Raw genomic sequence first — 20,011 nt, 5'->3', positions numbered from 1 at the left:
TCGTGCGGCCACAGTCACACTAATTATCTGATTACGCGACACTACCGCCATCTGTATATGTGCATATCGCCATCCCAGAACTCTTGTCGCCTCAGCGTATTTCAATAATACAAAGACTGAAACGTTTGTAAAGCTGCCCATAGACAGTCAGTAGTATTGTGCAATAGCTACACAGAGCAGATCAATACTACCCAACCACAATATTATTGAAATTGGCCTCGCGTGGCCATTATCGGAAACGTGCGATAACAATACAGTAAATAACAATTTCATCAATTCTTTCTAGTCTCCTATGTACTGTGGATATCTTAATAGCTTCACGAGAAAGTTATCTGGTCGTTAAAACGGCAGAGTACATTCTGATGAGCTTCAGGTGCACAAGTAAACACACGAGCCGACCGAATCGCTCTCACATCCAGGTGTAGTAATATTATGGTCCACTAATAGTAATTCCTTTCCTGAGCGGGAAGGCGTGTCGGTCCCCGGCACGAATCCGCCCAGCGGATTAGTGTCGAGGTCCGGTGTGCCGGCCAGCCTGTGGATGGTTTTTAAGGCGATTTTCCATCTACCTCGGCGAATGCTGGCTGGTTCCCCATATTCCGCCTCAGTAACACCATGTCAGTGATTGTCGTGCAAACATTCACGTACGCTTACACCATAATTACACTACCACGCAAACATTTGAGGCCACAGTCGTCAGGTATGAGACGTTCCACGCCCCTGGCGGGGGCGGGGGGGGGGGGGGGGGGGCAGTCCACCGGGGGCCGAACCGCACAATAACCCTAGGTTCGGTGTGGGGCGGCGGAGAGGTGGGTGGACTGCTGTTGCCTGTTGTGGGGTTGTGAACCACTGGGGGCTAAGGCGGGACGAAGCCCCTCCGTCGTTTCTCAGTTCCCAGTTTAAATACACAAATAAACAATACAATAGTACTACATTATCACAGATGGCGCATACAGCACATATTGGGTTGGTGCGCAAGTGCACAGCGTTTTTCCATAAGTTTAATAATGCAACAGATAGACATAGCAGAGATTTCACTGATCAATAAATATATCCTCCTTCACTATTTACAACAATCTGACAGGGTTAGGATAACTTTTCGATTCTGCGACTGTTGAAATCACGTGATTCTGAAGCGAAGCATTTGACGAGGCACGTCCGGAACGCATTTTTATCCAGAAAGGAGGTCCCTTGAAGGTTGTTTGATAGAGAGCACAGGTGAAAATTATAGGATAGAAGAGCAGGTTAATAAGGTGGGTGCGCAACGATATCCCAACCTAACCCCTGTAGTCAGTCTAGCAAAATGCGGGAGGGCGTGACCGTGGAGTAGCGTTACTTCATGCAGTCTTTCTGGTCATTGTTCTTAGACTGAGTCTGAAAGACGTCTCAGTTGTTGACAAAAAATATCAGGAGTGACGGTTACCCCTCGGGGAAGTAGTTCGTAGTACACCACACTGACACTGTTCCACCAGATGGAGAACACTCTTTCCTGGATATGCGAATGTCTTTGTAATGGGCGGGGAGGGGGGGGGGGGTTGCTGCTTTGTTTGGCCTCAATCATTCCTTGCTTCTCCTTATGGTCGCATAAAACACCACTTGTGGTCATCAGTAACGATACAGGGTAGGAATGGTTGGTGTTGTTCGCAAGCCAATTGATGACGAGCAAGCCGAGATGCACATATGGCCATCCGCTGATTTTTGTGTCTTTGGCTTACAGCAAGTATCACAAATTTCCAATGTCACCTGTGAAATGGTCGTACGGGAAAATCCCTACCTCGGAGATGCTGTGTCCCATCGCTTGTGTGGCGACTCACTTAAATATTGATAGCCTGCCATTGTAGCAGCAATAAGCGATGTAACAGCTGCGCCAGATTCTCGCTGTCTTATATAAGCGTTGCCGACCGCAGCTCCGTATTCTGCCCGTTTACATATCTCCGTATTTGAATATGCATGCCTATAGCAGTTTCTTTGGCGCTTCAGTGTATATGTGTGTACGGTATTTTCAGCGATTGCAACCTCTTGTCCTTACATTCTATTCTTACATCGACTCTTAATTCTTACGATTATTCTTCAGAAAAATTTCGTGCATTCCCTTGGATGATACCGACAGTAGAAACGTTGGAAACATAGAAATTCCGAACACCATGAGCATCGCGCGAAGGCGGCTTTGCCACTGCGACAGTTCTTCATGTGGACTCTTACGAAAGAAAAGTCGTTAACGTTACTGAAGATTTCACGCCTCGGTAAAAATTCTCGGCAAAAGCACAGAACCGAACATTTTCAGAAAACTGGCGCTTGCAATTGATTATGTACCAAGATACTCTACAGGAATTTCACCGAAAACTTCAAACAACTTTCCTATTCATTTGTTGACTTTTTTTTAATTCTTTCACAAGACATGTAATTAGTTGACGAATAAGGAGAACATTATTCCAATACACACCGGAAAAAATTCGCGGAGTAATCTTCTACGTTCATGGGTAGATACACTATGTGATCAAAAGTATCCGGACACCTGGGTAAAAATGTAAAAGTTCGCGGCACCTTCCATCGCTAAAGCTGGAATTCAATATGGTGTCGGCTCCACTTTGCTTTGATGACAGCTTCCACTCTTGCAAGCATACGTTCAATCAGGTGCTAAGAGGTTTCTTTGGGAATGGCAGCCCATTCTTCACGGAGTGGTGTAGTGAGGAGATGCATCGATGTCGGTCGGTGAGGCCTGGCACGGTCGGCTTTCCAAAACATCTCAAAGGTGTTCTATAAGATTCAGGTCAGAACTCTGTGCAGGGCAGACCATTACAGGGATGTTATGGTCGTGCAACCACTCCAAAACAGGCCGTTTACTAGAGCAAGTGCTCGATCGTGTTGAAGGATTCAATCGCCATCCCCCAATTGCTCTTCGACAGTGGGAAGCAAGAAGGTGCTTAAAACATTGCCACATTGTGTACCGTGATTCGTCACTGCACGAAATCTTTTACACTGTTCAATCGTCCAATGTTTACGCTCCTTACAGCAAGCGAGGCTTCGTTTGGCATTTACCAGCGTGATGTGTGGCTTATGATCAGTCACTCGACAATGAAATCCAAGTTTTCTCACCTCCCGCCTGTCATGTTACTTACAGTGGATCCTGATGCAGTTTGGAATTCCTGTTCGATGGTCTGGATAGATGTCTGCCTGTTACACATTACGGCCCTCTTCAATTGTCGGCAGTCTCTGTCAGTCGACACACGAGGTCGGCCTGCACGTTTTTGTGGTGTACGTGCCCCTTCACGTTCCGACTTAACTATTACATCGGAAACAGTGGACCCAGGTGTGTTTAGTAGTGTGGAATTCTCGCGTACAGACCTATGGCACAAGTGACATCCAATCACCTGACCACGTTCGAAGTTCGTGAGTTCCGCAGAGTGCCCTATTCTGCTCTCTCACGATGTCTAACGACTACTGAGGTCGCTGATATGGAGTACCTATCGCTGGGTAGCACCACAATGGACGTAATATGAAAAACGTATGTTTTTGGGGGTGTCTGGATACTTTTGATCACACAGTGTAAATGGAAAACAAAAAGAATAATGTGGTCTCGAAGACTGGACACAAAAGTGTTAAGCCGCGACTCCAGGCACTGTGGCACCACCTTGGTTGGAGTGGTTACTCGCTAAAAGGCACATAAAGCACCTAGAAAACTTTGACTGTCGTTTTCCCAACGACGATCCAATATCTACAGATTAGTCGAGGCACGTGTTGGGTTATTTTGACCCCTCTTCGACTGAGCTAAGTTTCGGAGATCTGGCAGTTGCGTGTTCTCCTCGTGAGTAGAGAACCACGGCCCGCACAAAACGTGTTAGATGGAGGACCCTAGTAGTCTAGCATGATATCTATATCTACATGATTACTCTGCAATTCACACTCAAGTGCTTGACAGAGGGTTAATCGAACAACAATGATGCTATCTCTCTACCATTCCACTCCCGAACACCGCGCGGGAAAAACGAACACCTAAACCTTTCTGTTCGAGCTCTGATTTCTCTTATTTTATTTTGATGATCATTCCTACTTATGTAGGTTGGGCTCAACAAAATATTTTTGCATTCGGAAGAGAAAGTTGGTGACTGAAATTTCGTAAATAGACCTCGCCGCGACAAAAAACGTCTTTGCTTTAATGACTTCCATCTCAACTCGCGTATCATATCTGCCACACTCTCTCCCCTATTACGTGATAATACAAAACGAGCTGCCCTTTTCTGCACCCTTTCGATGTCCTCCGTCAATCCCACACGGTAAGGATCCCACACCGCGCAGCAATATTCTAACAGAGGACGAACGAGTGTAGTGTAAGCTGTCTCTTTAGTGGACTTGTTGCATCTTCTAACTGTCCTACCAATGAAACGCAACCTTAGGCTCGCCTTCCCCACAATATTATCTATGTGGTCTTTCCAACTGAAGTTGTTTGTAATTTTAACACCCAGGTACTTAGTTGAATTAACAGTCTTGACAATTGTACTATTTATCGAGTAATCGAATTCCAACGGATTTCTTTTGGAACTCATGTGAATCACCTCACACTTTTCGTTATTTTGCGTCAACTGCCACCTGCCACGCCATACAGCAATCTTTTCTAAATCGCTTTGCAACTGATACTGGTCTTCGGATGACATTACTAGACGGTAAATTACAGCATCATCTGCGAACAACCTAACAGAACTGCTCAGATTGTCACCCAGATCATTTATATAGATCAGGAACAGCAGAGGTCCCAGTGTGGTGTCACCGCCAGACACCACACTTGCTAGGTGGTAGTTTTAAATCGGCCGCGGTCCATTAGTACATGTCGGACCCGTGTGTCGCCACAGTCAGTAATTGCAGACCGAGCGCCACCACACGGCAGGTCTAGAGAGACGTACTAGCACTCGCCCAGTTGTACGGACGACTTTGCTAGCGACTACACTGACGAAGCCTTTCTCTCATTTGCCGAGAGATAGTTAGAATAGCCTTCAGCTAAGTCCATGGCTACGACCTAGCAAGGCGCCATTAACCATTTCTAGAGAGAGTCTCACTTGTATCATCAAGAACGCTGTATACAAATGATGGATTAAAGTTAAGTATTCCAGCAGCTACGTACTTTTCTTTATAGCATTCATTAAGTATCCTGTTTCAGACCTAACGCCAGCCTGCGTGAGTTGACGCGTGCATTTCGGCCTCCTCTCTCAATTAGTGTGCGTTGTGTTGGCTAATCTGCCGACACAACACCCAGGACGCTTCTCTAGGAAACACCTGATATCGCTTCAATTTTACTCGATGATTTGCCGTCTATTACTACGAACTGCGACCTTCCTGACAGGAAATCACGAATCCAGTCGCACAACTGAGACGATACCCCATAGGCCCGCAGCTTGATTAGAAGTCGCTTGTGAGGGACGGTGTCAAAAGCTTTCCGAAAATCTAGAAATACGCAATCAACTTGAGATCCCCTGTCGATAGCGGCCATTACTTCGTGCGAATAAAGAGCTAGCTGCGTTGCACAAGAACGATGTTTTCTGAAACCATGCTGATTACGTGTCAATAGATCGTTGCCATCGAGGTGATTCATAATGTTTGAATACAGTATATGCTTCAAAACCCTACTGCAAACCGACGTCAATGATATAGGTCTGTAGTTCGATGGATTACTCCTACTACCCTTCTTAAACACTGGTGCGACCAGTGCAATTTTCCAATCTTTAGGTACAGATCTATCGGAGAGCGAGCGGTTGTATATGATTGCTATGTATGGAGCTATTGTATCAGCGTAATATGAAAGGAACCTAATCGGTATACAATCTGGACCTGAAGACCTGACCGTATCAAGCGATTTGAGTTGCTTCGCAACCCCTAAGGTATCTACTTCTAAGAAACTCATGCTTGCAGCTGTTCGTGTTTCAAATTCTGGAATATTCCATTCGTCTTCCCTGGTGAAGGAATTTCGGAAAACTGCGTTCAATAACTCCGCTTTAGAGGCACAGTCGTCGGCAACAGTACCATCGGCACCACGCAGCGAAGGTATTGACTGCGTCTTGCCGCTTGTGACGAGAATATTGTTGCCCGCCTAGATATCTAGGTATCGAATTGTGGACTGCTCCTGAAGAACCCTGTCTTCGTTTGTATCTGTGGATACTGCATACAACAAATAAAGAAAACCCCTAACGATAAACATATGTGTAAAAAGGCAAGAGAGGAAAGACTCACGGTGTCGAGACGGATGTCCTCGTTGATGTCCAGCGGGGTGGCCGCCACGGTGGCCGCCAGAAGCGACAGCGCTAGTGTCGCGGTCGCCAGAACTGCAGCCATCGTCTGCCGCTCAAAGTCAGCCGACAGAAAATTACCGCGACGAGTGCGCAGTTGTCGTCGCCAACAGCCCGCTTTAAGTAGTGCGCTCTGCTTTATCTGGAACTAGCCCGTGATCGACCCCTCTCGAGATGAATAGCTGTTTGTTTTTCTCCTGGCGGAAGCTGGTCGATGTTATCTGTGGCGCCCACTAAGATAGCATCTCAACAGTTTGCTCCCTTCCCCCCTCCGCCCTCCCCATTCACGCCTCTCGAGCTCTTCACGCACTATCGGTGATAGCACGCACTTCAAACTATTTGTAAACTGCGTAAGGTAACCAAGTCTCGCTGCCACGTGATACAAGACTGCTCACGATAACCAAATAAAAAGAATACAAGAGCGTGGTTTTTTCCCATTCGGTGAAATTACAACCTATGGTGTCAACATTAAGAGTGCAATGGAAACCCACTGTCACGCGCAGAGAGCAGAGCGAGTAGATGGAAGGAGAGCGCTGATTATTTCTAGATTTCGGACATGTCCAGAAGAACAGACACCACGGGCAATCCGCAGCTGTGATGCACATTATGTAAACTGAGGGTGGAGGGGTTGATGATGATGATGTTTGTTTTGTGTGGCGCTCAACTGCGCGGTCATCAGCGCCCGAACCAAGTGCCAATTTTTGCACAGTCCAATTTCTTTTCACAATCCAATCTACTCACTCTCACAAATGATGATGATGAAATGATGACATCACAAATACCCAGTCCCCAGGCAGAGAAACCCGTCCGGAAATCGACCCGAGGACCTCGTGATGCAGACGCAGCAACGCTAGCCCCTAGACGAGCTGCGGACAAGGTGGAGGGGGGAGAAAGGAAAGAAAAAGAACTAATGATATCAGCTGCATCGGGACTTTATGCAGAATCAGCAGCGATGGGTGAAAATGTGTGCTGGATCATCACTCGAACCCGGGACCTCCTGCTTACTAAGCAGTTTTAACCACTGCGCCGTCCGTACATAGTGGCCGACCCACAATCCCAACCAGCGCCCCCTACCCACAGTGTCTGTCCATGTACTCCATGCTCGCTGAATTTAGATTTCCACTGGAGGTCGACCGTAAATGTGCATCCGCACTGAAGGTTGTCGATTCATTACCCATCGAGGCGAATCAGTTACTGACTGTACTTTCAGACACGACCCCCAGCCGAAATCTAGACTGAGCGAGCAATTTACGTGATAAAAAAAAATGGCTCTGAGCACTATGGGACTTAACATCTGTGATCATCAGTCCCCTAGAACTTAGAACTACTTAAACCTAACTAACCTAAGAACATCACACACATCCATGCTCGAGGCAGGATTCGAACCTGCGACCGTAACGGTCACTCGGTTCCAGACTGAAGCGCCTAGAACCGCACAGCCACACCGGCCAGCATTTACGTAATAGTTCGTAGTGAGTAAAGGAAAGTCTATCGTGTAAATAGTTATATCTGGCGATCTCCAAGAAAGTATTATATGCCCTGTTCTATACCTAATCTAAAAGGGGCGATCAAAAGTTTTCCATCCGAAGGCCGTACAGTCGAGAATCGCTATGCCAAACAGGCAAAATTTCCATGAGCTCTCAGGCAATCATTCTACCGACGCACCAGCTTGAAGATTCCCCTTTGATAAACCACCATGTCCTGATGTGAAATGCGAGCAGAAGTTCATAACTGCTTGCTGCCCATTCTCGTCCGACAGGAGTCATCGCCTCTTCAAGGACTTTTTTAAGGGAGCGAAGGAGTGATGATCGCATGGATACCGTTCTCCAGTGATGGGGACACAAGATTCCCAGAAGTCAATTAGCAAGTGGACCTGGTAATGAGATAACCTTTTCAGCTGGTCCTTAAACGTCTTGGGACGAGGCGACGTTCGATGACACCACTAACCCATACACATTCTCTAGTCTCCGACAGATGTGTACCGGTCTTTGTCCTTCTCCAGCCAACAAACGAACATCACGTGGTTCCTGTTTGGATGCATTTAGTAACAAAGTTGCCATAGTTCACGTTTGTAAATTTACCTCACGCACGTCGGAAAGACACGAATGCCACACTAATCCATTACCTACGTGTCGGTGCTTATAAACCTGCATCGGAGTCGCGCTACGTTGTATATACGCTGCACCAACGCCCTCTAATAGGAACTTTTAGATCGCCCTGTAGTAGAACACCCTTCTCTAGCATTACCTTTCTTTAACACCAGGAATATTTTCGAATCTATTATAGTTGAACATTATCTCAACTGAAACTTCCTGGTAGATTGAATCTGTGTGCCGGACCGAGACTCGAACTCGGGACCTCTCAGTTCGAGTACCGGTCCGGCACATAGTTTTAATCTGCCAGGAAGTTTCACTTCAGCGCACACTCCGCTGCAGAGTGAAAATCTCATTCTGATTATCTCAACTGTTTAACTCAAAAATTTCATATGATTTTCTATTCAATGCATTATATTTCAGACTAAAATGTATAAAGGGAAATTAATTTGTTACATTTGATATTTACTAGCTCTGTTTGTATAGCTAAAATTATTCTTCTTTTAGGAATATTTGAAATTACGAAATATACGGAATACTTAAAATTTATATTATTAATTCCACAATCTAACGCTAATTATTAAATCTATTTCTGAATTCATTTACCAAATAATGCTATGATTTGGTGATGATTCTTCTTTTGTCAAGAAAGTTTGTAAACTCTTTTGTTTTGAAAACTCTTTGGAATGTGCTATTACCGCAGAATGCGTTAGCAGTAGTGGGCATGCCTCATGGAAACGGAAGCGTTTTTGACTTTGGCAATAATAATGTAATGTTCGATTTTATGAAAATGGAGATTGTTAAGTCAGTATGATATAGAAGAATCGAATAAAATTTTAAAAAATGTCATAGAAACAGAAAGTACTTCATCAATTATTATGTCACCTGGAACCCATAAAATCAAAATTTGAGCCTAAAGGATCTACCCCTAGATGTACTGCAGCCAACAACGAGAAAATGAAGATATCGAAAAAAAAAATTCCTATCTTACTACTCTCGTAGCTATTGAAACTAATTAAGAGACTAAAATTTTACTGGTGATGTGTGGGAGGGTAAGATTACAGGCCGTTATACAGGATGTTTCAGGAGAATGAACATATTCTGGACGGTAATAATTACGAAACATTGGACGTGCCGTCAGGGGAATGTGTGTTGTTTGAATGAGCGTAACCTAGAGTTTCAGATAATGGTCTCTGAACGTCGGTCAATGCACCTTCTCAGTTTTAAGTCAGTAAGAAGTAAGATGGCGTCCGCTCAACAGAAGGTGTCTTCTGTGCTACAGTTTGCAAAGTGTGAGCCAGTGATTTCGGTCCAGCCTGCTTTCCGTCGGCATTTAGGCACTGATCCGCCAGCAACAGAGAAGTTCGTCATTGATATCACCAATCTGAAGAGACAGGATGCTTGTGCAAAGGTCGACCTCGCACTTTTGATGGCATGGTGGATAGAATTCGGTAAACGTCTGAGCGGTCTCCACGAAGGCGCCCTTTGGTGTATGAACCATACAGACTACAGTTAGCGCAAGCTCTTCGCGTTAGTGACGAAAGGAAACGGGTTGACTTCAGCAATGCTCTGCTACAGAACATGAAAGATGGTACATTTCTTACCAAGGTCAATTTTCAGTGATGAAGCAACATTACAAATAAAAAGGGCTCAAGTGGCTCTGAGCACTATGGGACTCAACTTCTGAGGTCATCAGCCCCCTATAACTTAGAAATACTTAAACCTAACTAACCTAAGGACATCACACACATCCATGCCCGAGGCAGGATTCGAACCTGCGACCGTAGCGGTCTCGCGGTTCCAGACTGTAGCGCCTAGAACCGCACGGCCACTCCGGCCGGCAAGGAACATTACATGTTAGCGGTTAAATTAAACAGAGATAACGTGCGCATATGGGGACTCCAGAGCCCTCATGACGTTATCGAGCACGAAAGAGACTCACATAAAGTGAACGTTTATTGTGCCATTTCTCGTGAAAAAGTGTACCTTCTTTTCCAAGTAAACATAGTGACTAGAATAAGCTGTCATCAAATGTTGCTCAACTGGCTTTTTCCACAACCTGAGGGGGACTCTGATGATTTCATTTTCCAACAGGATATAGCACGACCACAGTGTCACAACAATGTACATCAGATTCTCACTGAGACTCTGCCTCAACGCTGGATAGGACGCACGGGACGAGATAGTGTCCTGCTTTGTTTGCCTCCAAGATCGCCAGTCATCACCCCATGGGTGAAGGAAAGTGTGTTCATCTCAGTTTTACCTCGTGACATAGAAGAAGTGAAGAACAGAATAACAGCCGCCACTAACTTCTGTAAAAGGAGATAAATTGTGTAAAGTTCATGGCGAATTTAGCTATCGTCTAGATGTTGTTCGTGCTGTTGGTGGTGGACACAAAGAATATTTGTAATACTATAAGACTTTAAGAGTTTGAGAGTATTTTGCAACCGATCCCATGTTTGTAGTACGTTTTTATCAATAAATATGGAGTTTTGAAATCAGGTCATTCTTTCTGGAATATTCCGTCTATAAACGAATTAGGAGACCATCTGAGCAACCGCCTTAGGCTCTTTACAGATGATGATGTTGTTTAAAGGTAAAGTTCCGCGTCCAGGCCCCAAATCGAGTCAGTTCGGTCATCCTGTGCGAATGGCTTGTCTGGATGCGGTGTGGAGGGGCATGTGAGTCGTTGTCGGGTTTCTTGAGCTTGGAAACTCTGCTGATCGGTCGAACAGCTCCTCAATTGGCCCCACGAGGTTGGGCGCAGCTCGTTCCAGTCCTTCCACCAGGGAAAAATCCATGACTATACCGGGAATCGAACCTGGATCCTTCGCATGGTAGTAATGATCCCTCATCCACGGAGGCGGGATTGTTGCTGTCTAACCTCAGTAAAGTCATCACAAGATCGAGTCCAAATGTAAGATGATTTAGACAAGAAGTCTGTTGGTCCCAAAAGTGGCAACTGACTTTAAACAATTGGAGGGTCTCTGCGTGAGCCTCTTCATGTTGTTGATAATTCTTCCGGGTTATATTCCCGTGGTCCATGGAATTCTTCTATTCCTAACGTTTCGTCCTATACTACGTTGGACATCCTCAGAGGTATGGCTGTTCAAACTCATTTAAATCTTGATAACCTGCCATTATAGCAGTAGTAACCGACCTAACAACTGCGCCAGACACTTATATAGGCGTTGCCGACCGCAGCGTCGTATTCTGCCAGTTTACATACCTCTGTATTTGAATACGCATGCCTACACTGGTTTCTTTGGCGCTTCAGTGTATGTCCATCTTTCAACTCGGTCAGGAAAAACATTAATCAGACGAAAAATACTGCCGTTTTAGTACCATCTGATTTGCTTCTTCCGTACCCTGTTAAGAGATTTATCGAATTATCTATCTAGAGCCTACTGACTGCAACTACTGAAATTTCTGGTGGAAACCAATCTTAACCGACTTTTAGTCACAGCTGGCACATTCTCAAAGTAATGACACACGCGTCAGCATTTTCCCATTTTCCTATTATTAATCTACCCCTTTATACTCCTTTGTCATGGGTTTTCATGTAAGTTCGATTAGGAAAGATGGGAGTGCGTATCCAGATTATCATGTATCAACCATCAGATCTACACGATACAATGGCACACTTCTTTGCGATAGGATGGTTGTGTCTGCAAACATTTATCAAGTGCAAAAGGCAAAGAACTGTGTAGAATAGTACGAGGATATGAGAGGGATCCGACAGATCTCTCTGTTATAGTCCCTCTGCTGTTTATAATATATACATGTAAATGATTTAGGAAAAAGCCTGAGCCATCTTAAACCGTTTGTAGATGATGCTATCATTTACTGTCTAATAAAGTCATCAGAAATTAAAAACAAGTGTGGCAAAATGATTTAGACAAGGTATGTGCGTGTTGCGAAAACTGTCAATTACCTATAAATATTTTCTACTGTCGCGGAAGAGGGAAGAGAGCGTCACAGATATGATACGAGACTTGGGGTGGCAATAGTTAAAATAAAGGTGTTTTTCGTTGCGGGAAGATCTTTTCATAAAATTTTAATCTCCAAGCCACTACTCTGAATGCAAGAATATTTTGTTGACAGCCACCTACACAGGAAGAAATGATCGTTGTAATAAAATAAGAGAAATGAGAGTTCGTACAGGAAGTGTTCGTTTCTCCCTGGATGCTGTTGAAATATGGGTCGGTAGATAAGTAGAGTGAAAATGGTCCGATGAACGTTCTGCCAGGCACTTAAGTGTGCCTTGCAAAGTAGTCTTGTAGATGTAGACGCAGATGTAGCAAAGCCTTGAATTTTGCTTGCTCAGGTTCCACTTCACGCACTTCTTGGCATGATATAACAGTGTGTTAACAGCCAATCCTTTCCGTAGTCGTACTCGTACAAAGATAATGGGACACAACCTCTACGAGTTCACAAATAATAATAATATTTAGTTTACGTCTGTTTTATAGTCTGTTGCAATAATCTGACTTTTTGTAAACAAATTTTTACAAAATGAAATAATTATTGTGAAACATTTTATTCGTAATAAAAAACGCTAACTAAAAACGTCATATGCATAATCGTTATTTACACAATGTTAACTTAAAAAAGTCGAAATTGATTTGTCAGAATTTTGCGTACGAAAATCATAGATTGAATTTATCGATATCGCTCCGCGACGTGAAATGAAGAGACCGATACCCGTTTAGGCGAACTCGCGGACCTCAGGACAAGGCATTCAGCGGCTTCTTCCTTTTTCCTCGCTTGAATAAACCATTGCGTGGCGGAAATTCCAGAGTGAGAACGACTCGAGTTTCAAGGTGGAACGTTCCCTACACAGCCAAAATGCAGATTTCAACAACAAATCTCTCCCCTGTGTCATCCACCATTTCGAAAAATTTGTCCCATTGAAAGGCGACTATGTAGAGGAGGACCAACACCTTCACCATGTTGCTTGATTTTTTCGAAGTGTTAATAAAACATCATCAGTAATTGTCAAAAATGGTTCAAATGGCTCTGAGCACTATGGGACTTAACTTCTGAGGTCATCAGTCCCCTAGAACTTAGAACTACTTAAACCTAACTAACCTAAGGACATCACACACATCCATGCCCGATGCAGTATTCGGATCTACGACCGTAGCGGTCGCGCGGTTCCAGACTGTAGCGCCTAGAACCGCTCGTCTACCACGGCCGGCAAAATTGTCAAAAGTTTGTATAACTGAAGACCAAATTCAACAGTGGAAAATAAAGGGTGGAGTGTAACGATATTATGAAAACGATAGTTGCTTCTCATTACAAAGCGGTGATGCTGAGTCGCAGATAGGCAGAACAAAAACACTCTCATGAAGTCAGCTTTCGGCCAAAAAGGTCTTCGTCGGCGATAGACAACACACGCGCACGCACACACACACACACACACACACACACACACACACGCGCGCGCGCGCGCGCGCACACACACACACACTGATGCAAACGTAATTCACACACACATACACAGCCGGCCGGGGTGGCCAAGCGGTTAAAGGCGCTACAGTCTGGAACCGCGCGGCCGCTATGGTCGCAGGTTCGAATCCTGTCTCGGGCATGGATGTGTGTGATGTCCTTAGGTTAGTTAGGTTTAAGTAGTTCTAAGTTCTAGGGGACTGATGACCTTAGAAGTTAAGTCCCATAGTACTCAGAGCCATTTGAACCATTTCGAACACACACACAGACACACACACACACACACACACACACACACACACACACACACACTGACACACGCCAACGCAACTCACACACATATGACCACAGTCTCTGGCTGCTGAGGTCATAGTATGATAATGTGTGTGTGTGTGTGCGCGCGCGCGCGTGCGTGTGTGTGTGTGTGTGTGTGTGTGTGTGTGTGTGTGTGTTGTCTATTTTCGACGAAGGCCTTGTTCGCCAGAAGCTCACTTTCTGAGAGTCTGTTTGTTGTGCCTATCTGCAATTCAGTATCTCCGCTATATAGTGAGTAGCAACTACCCTTTTCATAATACCGAACACCAAATCGTTGGGAGAAGATAATTGATTAAAACTTCATCCATCTATTTCTATCGAATAGCCGCAGATGATAGTCATACTGTACACTAACTTGGTCATCATTCACACCAATTAAGTTATATGTTGACATTAGTTCAACTAACTTCATCCAGTATCCTAAAGAACAGCATAACACTTATCAAAATACTCTCTCTCTCTTCCTTTCTCAGCGCCGCATGATTCCTTTGAAAGGTGCACTAACTTTCGAATCGTGCATCATTCATCGTGGCTAAAGGGCAACAGAGATGTCCCTACTTTAAACTTAGTTTTGTTACCTAATTACTCCCAAACCTACAAAACAATGACTTTGTTCCTCTAAATGAAAACTGCTGTTGTGCTTCCAAAAAATGGTTCAAATGGCTCTGAGCACTATGGGACTTAACATCTGTGGTCATCAGTCCCATAGAACTTAGAACTACTTAAACCTAACTAACCTAAGGACATCACACACATCCATACCCGAGGCAGGATTCGAATCTGCGACCGTAGCAGTCGCGCGGTTCCGGACTGAGCGCCTAGAACCGCGAGACCACCGCGGCCGGCTGTGCTTCCAGATAACTGAACAGATGCATTTCAAAATGAAAAGAACTGTGTTGATGTCTTTACATCCGTGGTAAATAAGGCAATCAGATCACAGTGGCAGTTATTTTACGAGGCTCTTCTCACTAATCGATACCTTGAGATCAGATTACTGATACACTGCGAGTTGCAGAAGATACTTCACATGTTGTTTAGGGTGTGACGTGTGCCTGCTGTGTTTATTATTTATATAGTTCAACCACAGCTGTACAAAACATAAAGACATCTAAGATCTCAATTGCACTTTTCTGTTGTGTCGCCAGTATTCTGACTGGTTTGAGCGGCCCGCCACGAATTCCTTTCCTCTCCTGTGCCAATCTCTTAGAATGAAATGGTAATTAAGTCAAGAGACTAAGCTGCTGACAGGCGTTGATATACATTACCGGGACTTGAAAATTTGTGCTTCGACCGGGACTCGAACACGGGATCTCCTGCTTACATGGCAGACGCTCTATCCATCTGAGCCACCGAGGGCACAGGAGATAGTGCGACTGCAAGGATTTATCCGTTTCGACATGCCCGAAAGAACAGATACCATCTTCATATATCTTCTTCTCACTTACACACACCATCTTCAATCATTAGTTGAACATATTCGGAGCTCTCAAATCCCCTACATTTTTACTCTCTATGGCTCGTTCAAGTACCAAGGAAGTTATTCCCTGACGTCCTACCATCCTCTGCTTTCTTCTTGTCAGTATTTCACATATGTTCTTTTCTTGGCCATGTCTGTGGGGAATCTCCTCGTTCCTTATGTTAGCAATTAACCTAATTTCTACATCTACATCTACATAGATACTCCACGAGCCACCGTAGGCTGCGTGGCGGAGGGTACCCTGTACCGTTACTTGTCACTTGCCCTCCTGTTCCACTCGCCAATAGAGCGAGGGAAAAACGACTGTACGCCTCAGAATGAGCCCTAATTTCTCGTATCTTTGCGGTCCTCACGCGTAATGTATGTTGGCGGCATTTGAATCTTTCTGTATTCAGCTTAAAAAAGCCGGTTCTCTAACTTTTCTCAGTAGTGTTTCTCGAAAAGAACATCGCCTTCCCTCCAGGGATTCCCACATGAGTTCCCGAAGCATCTCCATAACACTTACGTACTGTTCGACCCACCGGTAACATGTCTAGCAGCCGCCTCTGAATTGCTTCGATGTCTTCCCTCAATCCGACCTGGCGTGTATCCCAAACACTCGGGCAGTACTCAAGAATAGGTCGCAATAGCGTCCTGTATGCGGTCTCCTTTACAGGTGAACTACTCGTTCCTAAAATTCTCCCAGTAAACCGAAGTCGACCATTCGCCTCCCCTGCCACAGTTTTCACATGCTCGTTCCACCTTATATCCTTTTGCAATGCTACGCCCAGATATTCAAACGACTTGACTGCGTCAAGCAGGACACTAATAATACTGTATCCGAACATTACAGATTTGATCTTCCTACTCACCCGCATTAACTTACATTTTTTTTCACATTTCCAGCTGCCATTCATTACACCAACTGGATATTTAGTCTAAGTCGTATTGTGTCTTCCTACAGTCACTCAACTTCATACCTTACCGTACACTACGGCATCGCCAGCAAACACTCGCACGTTGCTGCCCACCCAGTCCGCCGAATCATTTATCCATACAGAGAACAACAGCGGTCCCATCTCACTTCCCTGGGGCTCTCCTGACGATACTGCTGTCTCTGATGAATACTCACCGTCGAGGATAACATACTGGGTTCTATTATATAAGAAATTTTCGAGCCACTCACATATCTGTTAACTTTTTCGATATGCTCGTACCTTCGTTAATAGCGTGCGATGGGGCACCATTTCAAACGCTTTCCGGAAATTTAGAAAGATGGAATCTGCCTGTTGCCCTTCATTTTCGATACCATTCTAGAGCACCACATCTCACACTCTTCCACTCCCTTCTTGTCCGGTTTTCCCACAGTCTATGATTCACTATCATACAATACTGTTAAAAAATGGTTCAAATGGCTCTAAGCTCTGTGTGACTTAACATCTGAGGTCATCAGTCCCCTGGACTTAGAAGTACGTAAACCTAACTAACCTAAGGAAATCAAACACATTCATGCCCGAGGCAGGATTCGAACCTGCGACCGCAGCAGTAACGTGGTTCCGGACTGAAACGCCTAGAACAGCTCGGCCACAGCGGCCGGCTTACAATATTGTATAAGTGAGACTCCACTTTCAATGATTATATAAAGTAACATCACCCACAATGCGACAATCTTCTAAAGAGGAAGGACCACTAGCCTTCACCCATAAGTGAATACTACAATCGGAATTTATCTTACATCGTCTACGACAAGACAAAGACAAACTCCCATGCGGAAGAAGGTAAGAACCCTCATTAGCAATTATAATCTCAGAAACAGGAATAGTCCTGTAAGCTAAGATTTCTTGATTGTTCTTCAAATGTACAATCTCATAAATTTCTTCACCAAATTAAGGCTTGTGTTCAGGTAGTAGAGGAATGCCCTCTTTTCGTGTTTTAGTCTGCTTTTATGACCTCCTTGCATTGCGCGTCGTACGTTATTTTAGTTCCAAGGTAGAATAATTACTTTGTCTATTCAGTGATCACCAATTTAGATGTTAAGCGTTTAGTTAATCTTCTGTTACTTCTCATTACTGTCGTACTTCTTCAGCTTACTCTCATATCAGAATTTGAATTACCATCATCTGCTAGAGTCGGCAGATGACGGGTGAAGTGATCGCTATAGCCAAACTCTACAATACCAGTATTGCTGGCCCCTGATTTAATCACAACTGAGGTAGAATTTTCCAACATGTCAATCTGGGGCCTGAAGATGGAGTAGTAAAACGCTGAAACTGGTTGCCAACTAAAATAAGGTATGAAACTAAACGGCACAAAAGTGATTCATTTGGCTTGGTGCAGAAATTGGCAATTGATCCTCAACGTAAACAAATGTAACTTACTTCAGTGGTTAAACAACGTAGGTAGTCGTGTTCATTGATTAAGTCAAGTTAGTCTGTTGACATTATTCTGACTGGAGGAAAAAAAATCACATATGGCTCAATCCTAGGTCTGCTATTGTTCCTTAAGAAAACGAACCTCTTCTAATACACAACAAACAGAATTATTTCTTTTTGCAGACAGTACTAATATTGTAATCAGTCCAAGTATTCAGACAGTACCACAAGAAATAGGAAACAATGTTCTTAAAAGTATCATTGACAGTTTTTTGCGAATGGTTTCACCTAAAATTTTAAAAAGACACAACATATTTACTTCGGCTCATCTATGTCTAGTACACCATTCATAATCGTAACACATAGTGATAATATAATAAACAGGGTGAAAATTTCAGAATTCTTAGGTGCCCATATTACGAGAATTTAAAAAGGAAGAAGTGCACTTTGGAACTCCTAAAACAACTTAGTTCAGCCACATTTGCACTCAGTATCTTTGCAAATCTTAGGGAGAGAAGAATCGGTAAGCTGACATTTTTTAATATTTTCGTTCAGTAATGTCATATGGAATAATGTTCTGGGACAGCTAGTCTTTAACAAGGAAAGTCTTCATTGCTCAAAAACGTGCTGTAACGATAATATATGGTGCTTACCCAGGTTCATCTGGTAGATATCTGTTTAAAGAGTGGAATATTTTGACTTTTGCTTCACGGTATATTTATTCCCTCATGTAGTTTATTGTAAATAATCCACAGCAGTTAAAAAAGAACAATTTTGTACGTAATTACAGTACCAGAAAAAAACTGCCATGAAGGTTGTCTTTAGCTCAAAAAGGGGTGCACAGTGCTGCAGCCAAACGTTTTTGGTCCCTCCCCCAGCGATACGTCTGACAGACAACAAAGCAGAATTTGAAAATAAAAAGTTTCTCCTTGGCAACTCCTTCTATTCCGTAGAAAAATTTCCAGCATGCCGGTGTGTTTACAAAATAATTCGTGATGTGAAAAAAATGAGTCATTCCAATTCATTACGATTTATCTGGAAAATGTAACACGGAACATGAAGCTAACTAAGTTGCTTCATGCGTGAGCCCACACACTCGACGTGATTTCTGAATCTTAAAACAATTTCAGATGCCTACCTTAGGCTGTCTAATTTTTTATACAGATATAATTTATCGCATCATGATGCAATACATTACATCAATGGCCAGTTTTAGCCTGTGGAATTTTCAAATGAAGTTGCGTCAGTCAAGTGTGTGTACTAATTAAAAACATTTTAGTGCTGTGTGGAAACAGAGACCAGTACCCAGTCACACATGTTGCATGGGGGCTTAATTAAAATAAAATGCAAATATTTTTAGTAGCTGTATGTCCGATTACGCAAGTCTCGTAAACGGCTGGCCCTGACTAGTATTATTACGCAATCTGACTGCATGAAACAACAACAAAGAATAAAAAGAAAATTTCAGTTAATACAATTAATTAATTAAGTCCCCAGCAACTATAAAACCTACGAAACAACAAGCACAAGTGTAGCTGTTCTGTATGTGGTAGTATGACTCAACGCACATCTGGCACGGTTCTTCCTCAACAAGACAAGAATTTTTAAATATCATTTATACTGACGTGATAAAAGAAAATTAGAAATACTATAATTGTGCAAGAAACCCAGAATTACACTCTAATACAAGAACACACGCCAGATGCTTTGTTGACTGAACCTGTAATGAAGCATTATTCAGGACACACAAATAATAAGAAAATAAAGAACAGTAGTTAGTTACCTTAATTTATATTGACGAAAAGCACTCAGATCATTACAATATCTCCATTGGAACAACATCTGCTATCTCTCCCATCAAATAACTGCATAAACATGGAACAACACTCTCCACTACCGCATCTCACTCTGACTTCAGCTACAAGCAGTGTCCACCACAACTTCTCGGCAAGAACTGCCTGTCGCTGCGTCTCAATAATCACTGCCAGTGGAGGCGGCGGAACAATACTCTCTGGCGCGATTTCTGGCGCTGTGGCTCAGTGTAGCCAC

At 43.7% G+C, this 20,011-nt stretch overlaps 2 protein-coding genes across 2 annotated transcripts in view; one reads left to right on the top strand and one right to left on the bottom strand.

The window, feature by feature from the left end:
• LOC126106375 (lipase 3-like) overlaps positions 1–6,375 on the bottom strand; it is a 64,500-nt gene extending 58,125 nt beyond the window's left edge. Inside the window, exon 1 of the mRNA XM_049912640.1 lies at positions 6,220–6,375. Coding sequence (XP_049768597.1) covers positions 6,220–6,321 — 102 coding nt within the window. The 5' untranslated portion in view covers positions 6,322–6,375. The remainder of the gene's footprint in view (positions 1–6,219) is intronic.
• The window catches only part of LOC126106377 (cuticle protein 6.4-like), a 182,107-nt gene that overhangs the window by 103,578 nt on the left and 58,518 nt on the right, over positions 1–20,011 (top strand). The window lies entirely within an intron of this gene.

The sequence above is a fragment of the Schistocerca cancellata genome, chromosome 10 (genome assembly GCF_023864275.1).
Source record: "Schistocerca cancellata isolate TAMUIC-IGC-003103 chromosome 10, iqSchCanc2.1, whole genome shotgun sequence".
Taxonomy (NCBI): Eukaryota; Metazoa; Arthropoda; class Insecta; order Orthoptera; family Acrididae; genus Schistocerca; species Schistocerca cancellata.
The sequence above is the reverse complement of the archived record's forward strand: the minus strand, read 5'-3'. Positions and strand labels throughout refer to the sequence as shown.